Source organism: Vipera berus (genome assembly GCF_964194415.1).
Source record: "Vipera berus genome assembly, chromosome: 16".
Taxonomy (NCBI): domain Eukaryota; kingdom Metazoa; phylum Chordata; class Lepidosauria; order Squamata; family Viperidae; genus Vipera; species Vipera berus.
In genome coordinates this window covers 6,019,157-6,028,875 of record NC_138219.1, presented here as the reverse complement: position 1 = coordinate 6,028,875, position 9,719 = coordinate 6,019,157, and the positions used below count along the sequence as shown (strand labels likewise).

The window sequence follows — 9,719 nt, the reverse complement described above, 5'->3', positions numbered from 1 at the left end:
CCCTCTCCGCCGCGGCCCAATGGTCTCTCCCGGGTGTTCTATTTAATCCCAGTCACTGCAGCATCCTCGGCTTTTCTGCTGGACCCCCCCCCACCACCACCACCACTTCGGCGACGTCCTCCTCCGGGTCCGGCCCGCTTCGCGCCACTGCGGTGCCGCTTTGGAGGCGGGGTCGGGGCCAAAGGTGGAGACCCCCCCCCCTTTGCTTTCTCTGCGACCCCCCCTTTTTTTTTCTTCCCTCCCCCCCCCAACGGCGGGGAGGGGGCAAGGACGAAGTTTGCCAGCCACCCGCCAGGGGGGAGGCATCGGATTCCCCCTCTCCTCCTCCTCCTCTTCCTCCTCCATCCTCCATCCTCCCTCCTCCTCCCCGCTGCCCTCCTTTCCTTCCTTCCTCCTTTCCTTCTTTCCTCCTTTCCTTCCTTCCTCCTTTCCTTCTTTCCTCCTTTCCTTCCTTCCTCCTTTCCTCCTTTCCTTCTTTCCTCCTTTCCTTCCTTCCTTCCTTCCTCCTTTCTCCCCACCTGCCCACCATGCTGCCTCTGTGGCTCCTGGTCAGCTCGGGCTTGATCGCCGCCAGCCGTGGAAATCTCTCGCACGACCGTGAGTCCACGCCTCGGCTGGGAGATGGGTCGCGGGGAGGGAGGGAGGGGGGAGGGAGGGGGTCGTCAGTGCGGTGGGAAGGGGAGATGGAGGCGAAGTGCCCTGCAAGGCGCCGGAGGGAGGGAGCGAGCGAGCTTGGCTGGCTGGCTGCTATTTTATTTATCCGTCGTTGCAAGGAAGCCTGGGGGGGGGGGGGTTCCAGGCGCTCCGAGGTGGGATGTTTTGCACGGGAGGGGAAGGGGCGAGAGAGCGAGCGAGCGGCGGGTATCCCACCGGAGTCCAAAGCCGGGAAAGCCAAGCCAAGCGAAAGACTTCCTTGCAAGGCACCCAAGTCTCCCTTCCCCCCCACCACCACCTCTTTCTCTCTCTCTGCTCTCTCGGGCAGGGGGAGGACCCCTCCCCACCAAGCCGCCCCCTCCCCAATCTCTAAAAGATTGATCCGGGGGATCGCTTTAAGAAGAGCGGCAGCGCAAAAAAAGGGGGGTCTTCCCAAAGGGGCGTCCTGCATTTGAAATTAGGGAGCAGCCCTTGGAAAGGAAACGGCTGGCAGAGACGGGAGGAGAGAGGGGGGGGGATTCGCTGCTGCTTGCTTGCGATGGAAGGAAGACTGGGGGGTGGGGGGTGGGGAGAAGAAAGCCCCCAGGATAGCAACTCGGCTGGTTGGTGTTGATGTGTCTGACTGGGGAGGAGGAGGAGGAGGAGGAAGAGGAGGCGACTGCAGGAATCTTTGCCAGCTCTAATGTATGCAAACAGAGCCACCTTGGGAGGGAGCAGCCCTTAAGTGGGGGGGGGGCTGAGGGAGGAGGTGGAGGCAGGAGCTGGAGGCGGCTGCTATCCTTTGCAAGGAACACAACAGGCTGGCCGTCTGGCTGGGAGGGGGGGGCGGCGGAGAGAAACTGGGCAACTGCTGCGGCAAGGCACCCCCGTCCGCCTGGCAAGGCTAGAAGGCAAGCAGAGCGCGGACACTGCCATTCCCTTCTCTTGCCAAGGCGAGAGAGGTTGGCGGATGCCAGAGCAGCAATTCTCTGAAACGGCTTTTGTTTGCACAAGTGGCAGGCGTTGTTGGATGCTTTCGTGCCCCCCCCCTGTCCCTCCCTCCCTCCCCGAGAAGGAGGCTGGGGCAATGCTGCTCTGCGATTTGGTGTGTTTTCCCCTGCCCAACCCCATTTAAAAAATAATAAATCTGGGTGCAGTGACGTTCGACCGGTTGGGTTCTTCAAGGTCTGTTGAGGTAGAAAGGTGTGTGTGTGGTGTTTTTTTTTGTGCTTTGTTTTTGTTTGTTTTTTGCAAGAATAAATAAAAACACATGCTTTTTGCAGTCTTGTCTGCCCCTCGAGTGGTCCTGAGCCTGGCCGTTCTCATCCTAGGTAGAGAGAAGTTAGCTTACTGCTTTCAAGAAATGTTCTCCTTCGCCCTGTTGGAAGCGGGGAATGCCTGGTCTGCTTGCTGTTGTGTGGACTCGCCTTGTTGCGTAAGAACCGGAAGGAGAGAATTTATATATTTGCAAACGTTCAAAGCCAAACAAACGCAGCTACTGTCAGTCGTGAAGGCCGACTTTTACAGAACAGCCTCTCTCCTGGGGGGGATGTGGGGAAGACGGCTTTTGAGAGTCTCGTGATGAAACTCTTTGGGCAATGTCCAAAAGTTGGCTTCCTTTGAAGTGGCCATGGCTGGATCCTTTCTGCAACTCTGTTCTCTAAGCCAGGGGTCCAGCTGGGTTGGGCCTTCCCCTTATAAAAACCCGTCAGGGTTGAATTACTAACCCAACATGAGCTGAAGTTACTGGACATTTCTTAGCAGCGGAGAACTTTAGAAGGTTTCTCTTGTTAGATCTGTGTCAAAGCCCTAGTTCAGGGGTAGGCAGCCTTGGCTCTTTTATGACTGGTGGACTTCAACTCCCAGAATTCCTGAGCCGGCGTGGCTCAGCTTGGAAACCTCTCCCTTTTCCCTCAGCGTGGCTGGCTCAGGAATTCTGGGAGTTGAAGTCCACCAGTCCTAAAAGAGCCAAGGTTGCCTACCCCTGCCCTAGTTCATCTCACGTTCTTCTGCCAAGCCTTGGGAGATGTTTGCTCAAGCTTCCCGCTCTTATTCCCTAATCTTCGGCTTCAGAGGTGGGCTGCCTTTGAACCTGGAGTCTAGCAACCAAGAGCATCAGAACCCCACTGGGTTAGGTCAAAGTCCTTGAGCCAAGCGCCACGGTAGGTATCTTCTGTTTTCAAGCCATCTAAATTGGTGGCTCCTCTCCAGTAACATGCTAGCCGCTTCCTTGGCATGGCCAAGTGCCCTGGTTGGAAACTTGGACCCCGGTCCTCAGCTTTACAGTACTTCAGAGCAAAAAAGTTTGACATCCTACTTCCTAGGTGTGAGTACTCCAGCTGGCAAAGCCACCGCCGCCGCCGAGAACATAACACCATGACTGTGCAGTCTTGCCATTTCCTGTCTTCTGGAGAACTCACAGGAGTAAGAGTGACGAACTTCTTTGGAATTGGAAGCAGAGAAAGGAGGCCTTTGTTTTTCCCAGGAGACCTGGGGAAGAGATCGATCGGAAGAGAAGCTGGAAGGGACCTTGGAGGTCTTCTAGTCCAACCCTTAGCTCAAACAGGAGACCCTATACCATTTCAGACAAGTGGCTGTCCGGTTTTTTTCTTAAAAACCTCCAGTGATGAAGCACCTGGGATCCTCAGCAGACACTGGGACTCTCACCAGATCTTCTAATCCTAACACACACACACACACACACACACACACCAACCTTACAAAATGGGTTTTCTTCTCAGTAATGGACTACTTGTACTCATAAAAAATCTCCGTCGCAAGGAACAAGGCTGAAAGGGCATTTTTCTGGGCTCAGCTTTAGACGCTCTTGGTTTGATGCTGCTGGATGATTATCAGGTCTTTGTTGACTTTCCCAACCATTGTTGCGTCTCTTTGTCAGACGTTTGCATTGACAGACTTTGGAAAAGACTGGGTTTCTATTGATCAAGTACAACAGCGTGCTAAACAGGCCGTAATCTTCGCTCTCGGGATTAATGTGTCTGGGCAGCATCTGAGGGAGCAAATTGGGGATTACGCATGTGTGTGTGTGAGACAGAAAGAAAAGTTCCTGGCAGAGAGAGGCTTGGTTTACACCACACACTTAACCAGGTCAGTGGAAAAGCTAGCTGATGCATTTGTGCAAATGTGTGGTTAGCTTTTAACCCTGATTTTGAAATTAGTGTGTTGGGCAGGCTCAACTTCTTCAATTAGTTTATGCTTCGATAGATGGCATGGCCGTGAAAGATGGATTAACTCAGGAACCAAGTTTGATATGCTGTCCTAACTAATGGATTACTCTAATTGCTCTGTAAGGTTCAAGAAAGGTTAAGGGAGAAATGAAGTACCTACTTGAATCGGGGTTAGAACTGTCCTGCGAACCCCTAATGGACCACTAGATGGCAGCAGAGGATATTATTTATTTTTTTGTATCTCTTTGCTGCTACCTGGGCTTCTTTCTAGTGTATTGCAGTCTGGAACAAGATAAGATTCATTTTCTAGTGAACTTAACCAGCACAGGAGATCTTGTGAATCATGGACTCTTTTGTGAGTCAGTCTTTCTCATGAAAATAACTTTTTGCTGAAGGAATGGAAAGTTTCAAATTTTCCCCACCCACATGGAATTTTATTTCGGTTTGATCACCTGGCATGCATTTTGCAAAAACTTTGATCTCAAACGTGCATGTTTTATGTGCTAGCTAGCCTGTATTTTCTGAATTAGCGTCAGTTGCCTCCTGACATTTGGGGAGGCTTTGAATCTGATGATATTCTGAATCAAAGCTGTACAAAACTTTTCCATTTGGAAAATGGAACATTCAAGAAGAATCTAGAACCTTCCATTAGCACCGCATCAGCCCACGCATGCTGGGGCTGATCTGGTGGGTTTTTCAGACGTTTGTCCTGCATACTGGAAGTCAATACAGGTAGTCCTCGATTCATTCATTTAATGACCAAAGTTAGAACGGCATTGAAAAAAGTACCTTATGGCCGTTTTTCATATGACCATTACAGCATCCCCAGGGTCACGTGACGCTTGGCAACTGACTCATATTTATGAGTCTCCCAGGGTCATGTGATCCCCTTTTGCGACCTTCTAACATCGAAGTCAATGGGGGAAGCCGGATTCCTTAACCAGGTGACTAACTTATCAACTGTGCTGTTTCACTTAACAGCTGTGGCATGAAAGGTCGTAAAAATGGGGCAAGGCTCCACTTAAGAACTGTCTTGCTTAGCAATGGAAATTTTGGGCTCTGTGGCGGTTGCACAGTTGAGGACTGCCTGTACCAACAGACCTCCCGAGAATGCATTGCTGAGGTTGAGAACCACCTGGATTTTTCCAGAATGTTCTCTTCCTGCTTGAGCAGGGGGCTGGACTAGAAGACCTCCACGGTCCCTTCCCTATTCTATTCTATTCTATTCTATTCTATTCTATTCTATTCTATTCTATTCTATTCTATTCTATTCTATTCTATTCTATTCTATTATTCCATTCCATTCTGTATTCTATTCTATTCTATTCTATTCTATTCTATTCTATTCTATTCTATTCTATTCTATTCTATTCTATTCTATTCTATTCTATTCTATTCTATTCCATTCCATTCCATTCCATTCCATTCCATTCCATTAATAGTAAAGTTGGAAAGGACCTTGGAGGTCATCTAGTCCAACCCCCTGCTCAGGCAGGAAACCCTATACCATTTCAGGCAAATGGCTGTCCAGTCTCTTCTTAAAAACTACCAGTGTTGGAGCATTCACCGCTTCTGGAGGCAGGTTGTCCCACTGGTTAATTGTTCTAACTGTCAGGAACTTTCTCCTTATTCTATTCTGTTCATTTTACTCTATATTCTTCTTCTTCTTCTTCTTCTTCTTCTTCTTCTTCTTCTTCTTCTTCTTCTTCTTCTTCTTCTTCTTCTTCTTCTTCTTCTTCTTCTCCTCCTCCCCCTCCTCCTCCTCCTCCTCCTCCTCCTCCTCTTTCTTCTTTCTTCTTTCTTCTTTCTTCTTTCTTCTATTCCATTCCATTCCTCCCGACATAGATGGTTTTGCATGTATCCAGTCTGGACCACATGCTGCTATAAGGACTGTGGATATGCTTAGCTTGTCTCAGACGTTTTCACCTCCCAGAATTCCCAGCCACTGAGGCCTCGGATGCTTGTTTGGAGAATCCTGGTTGAAGTTAATGAAATTCATAGGTTGGCTTCTCCTGCATCACCTATTCCAGCATGACCATTCTCATTGGCCAGAGGTCTGGAGAGAGTCCTCCAGAAATTGCTTGGTTGAATTACCTGCCTGTGCTTGAAATGCCATTAATTTAAATATTAATAAGGGAGTGCGTATGTATAATTTAGGCACCCACCGTGCCCTTTCTTGTTCCTTCTGTACAGCTGCCTCTTAGGCTTGCAGGAAGAGGAGACATTCGACAGACTTAGTGTTCTCTGGCATGGGGCCACCAGAGTTGAACAGAGGCTGCTAGAAAAAGGACAGAGGGATGAAAATCAGGACATTCACACGTATCCTTGGACCACCTCCTTGATAAGTGCAAGAATGGAGATTTTTCACATTCGAAAAGCAAATTTCTTTCAACAACCAATAGGAGGGGTGAAAAAATCTCTGACTCTCCAATCAGAATAGAGTTGGAAGGGACCCTAGAGGTCATCTAGCCCAACCCCCCTGCTCAAGTAGGAGACCCTATACCATTCCAGACAGATGCCTGTCCAGTCTCTTCTTAAAAACCTCCAGTGATGGAGCTCCCACAATTTCTGGAGGCAGGTGGTTCCACTGGTTAATTGTTCTCACCGTTAGGAAATTCCTCCTTAGTTCCAGGTTGCTTCTCTCCTTGATGAGTTTCCACCCATTATTTCTTGTCTTGCCTTCTGGTGCTCCAATGAAGGTCTTAAACCTGTTTTTCAAGCAATGTTAGACAGACAGATGGACATTGACCCGGCAAAGTCACCCCACACTTGCTTTTGGCACATGGCAGAATGTTCCAGGCATTCCTTCAACATACTTCTTTCGATACAGGCTCATGCAAATGCAATGAGTTCCTGAAGCTGAACCGAGGCGGGAGGATTTTGCATCTTTAAGCGCACAGCTTCAGTCAATTTTTGAGCGCTGGTTTGCTCTGAACCAGAATTACAGAAAAGGGGGTGGAAATATTCCCCAAGTCCCTTTGCTAATTCTCTCTCCGTTCGATGCAGAATCCGCTTGGCAAAGAATGGCGGCGAGTGTCTCGTTTTCAAGAGGCCACCTGGGGACGTGAGAAGTTCTAGACTGGATCCATAGCTTGGGCGACAGGGTGATGTCAGAAAGACAGTGAGGAAGAAGGGCAGCGCATTCGGGTTCAAAACTGCCCTTGCATGCCATTGTGGTGAAATGTGTAGTTGGAGAAGGTGGGGGGAGAGAAGAATGCCAGCAGTGGCACCATTGTTTCCTAGGAAAAGAGGGCAGCAGATTCCAGAGTGGGGCCCATAGCAAGAGACTGCACAATCCTAAACTGGATGGGGGAGTAGGAAGGGATTCCCCTTGGAATCTCCTAAAGATATATTTATTATCTTAGAACAGCCTTTCCCAACATGGGCAGCTAGAACATGGGTGGACTTCAACTCCCAGAACTCCCAAGCCAGCCATACCCAAAGTCACCCATCTGGCTTTCTGGCCTAAGGCAGGACTGGAACTCAGGATCCCCTGGTGATCAGCCCAAAGTCACCCATCTGGCTTTCATGCCTAAGGCGGGTCTAGAACTCAACCTCTCCTGGTGATTGGCCTAAAGTCACCCGTGCTGGCTGGGGAATTCTGGGAGCTGAAGTCCACCCGTCTTCAAGCTGCCAAGGTTCAAAAACACTGTGTTACAAGCTTATAGCTTTAGCCTGGCAAGATTCAGTCTATTGTCTATAAGCGAATAAAGAACTGGACACGAGTGGATCTCACTGTGTCATCTTTGGGCTTAGACCTGACCACCTAGGCACGGAGTTTGGATGGTTCTCTCGAAAAATAACTTACATGACGCTACACTGGTTTCGTGCTTAAGGAACTATACTTACGATATAATGCTCCCCCTTACATTCGCTTGAGTCATCCCTGGCAACAGTTAGATGGATGTGCTTGGATTAAGTAGGCAGGTGGTGCTTTAGAAGATCCGTTTAATGCTGGCCGGCGTATTATTGGCCTTCCGATCTTTGCTTATTTGCCTCCCAACCCCTATCGCTCCAGTTGCCTCGTGTTCGTTCTCCCTCTCTCTCTCTCTGGATCCATCTGTCTTATCCATTAAGCCAGTACAGCAAGTGCCTCAATTAAGTCAGGTTTCCAAAGTTGCAGCAGAAGGCTGTGATGAGGTCACAGAACACGGAAGAGTCAAATTGTTCCTTCTTCTGAGCTGGGACCAACAGGGTCACCTTCCTGAGACATCTCGATTCTATTCTGGTGTCTCACTTCTTCTAGTTTCTAGACCTACTAGAGAGAGATTCTCGGTGACCCTGTGTTCTATCCTTGAATATTGCATGTCTCTCAGCCTTAAGGATGGGTGGACAGTGTTCCTCAGCCTTGAAGATGAGTGGACAGTGTTTCTCAGCCTTGAAGATGGGTGGACCTCAACTCCTAGTATTCCTCGGCCAGCTTCTGAGAGTTGAAGTCCATCCCTCTTCAAGTTGCCCAAGGCTGAGAAACACTTGCTGTGGAAGCTATGATGGGAATACGGAGCTGGGCCAAACGAAATCCTGAGACTGTAGAATTGAGATCTTTGATGGTATCTAGTCCATCTGTGAAAGATTGAGGGCAATAGAAGAAGAGAATGAGGTGGCTGGATGGAGTCACTGAAGCAGGAGGCGTGAGCTTAAATGGACTCCAGAAGATGGTAGAGGACAGGAAGGCCTGGAGGAACGTTGTCCATGGGGTAGCGATGGGTCGGACATGACTTCGCAACTAACAACAACAAGTCCATCTGTGTCATTCCATGCATGCTCTGGTCAAGATCCACAGTGCAACTATGGTACCCCCTGACAAGTGGTCACCCAGTTTTGGCTTCTACCCGATCGATTCTTTAAAAATGGATGGTGGTGCCATCAAGTTGGATCAAACCTCTAGCAACCACAGAGTACTGCAGATTTTCCACGTGATAATCTGTCCCTGACCTGGCTTTCCGTTGGTGCCGCACAATTACTGAAGTTACACAGTACCTCCACCACCCTTGACTTTCCTTTGTTCAATGTTCTCCATTCCTTGCTCAAAATGGACCACGGGGCTAACATTGATTTTGGGCTCTAGAAACAGTGTATCTGTGAATCGTATCAAATGCTGGAGGATCAATAATAAGGAAGGGAGCTGCTGTTAAGATTGATTGGTGGACTTTCCAAAGAGAGAGGAAGAGATTTGAAATATCACTTGGCTTTATTGATCTTCCCCCCACCCCCCGCCTTCATTCCCCGACCCATCCCTATTCCCCTGGAGGCCTCCATCTACGTAGGGTTTTGTTGACTGAGCATTGGATTGGAATTCAACCCATCTAAGAGTTCAACCCAACAAGGCAACTTAGAATTATTCCCAGCCGTGAGCAGGGAATTAAACCTGAAGCGGAATCTGTGCATGTTGGAATTTAGCTTCTCCCCCTTCGTTGTCAGCTGATGAGTCCTTTGCTAGGTTTTTACATTTGTTGTACTTCAAAATGGGATGGTGTTGATGCTGTCCATTCAGCCATGTCCGACACTCGGGCAGTTCTCTGAGCTGGCTCTCTCCACATCTTCTGATCTTGCGCTGCTGCTTCGAGTCGTTCTCTGCTCTGGCCGGCGTTGGCTTCGATGGCGTGTCCAGCCACCATGCTCTTTGCCAGCGCGGTTTTCCTTTTTACCGCAAACTCTTCCCAACATAAGGGCTTCCTCCTGCGAATTCCCCCCACATGACGTGGCCGAAGTGAGCGAGAGAGGCAGTTTTGTGGTTTACTTCCCAATTTACCAGATTTCTAACCCGCCTTTCATTTAGGGGTTCAAGACATAGGGTCCCTCCTCCTATTCCCCCCCCCAAAAATAGAAGCCCCGTGGGAGTAGGCTGGACTGAGAAGAAAGGTCTGACCTGGGTCTTTCCATTCCTAAGCCTTCACC

General features: G+C 49.3%; 1 protein-coding gene across 1 annotated transcript in view; it reads left to right on the top strand.

Annotated features, from left to right (window-relative positions):
• Window positions 1-498: 498 nt before the first annotated feature.
• The window catches only part of CADM3 (cell adhesion molecule 3), an 80,621-nt gene continuing 71,400 nt past the window's right edge, over window positions 499-9,719 (top strand). The window contains exon 1 of the mRNA XM_081340463.1: window positions 499-597. Coding sequence (XP_081196589.1) covers window positions 528-597 — 70 coding nt within the window. The 5' untranslated portion in view covers window positions 499-527. The remainder of the gene's footprint in view (window positions 598-9,719) is intronic.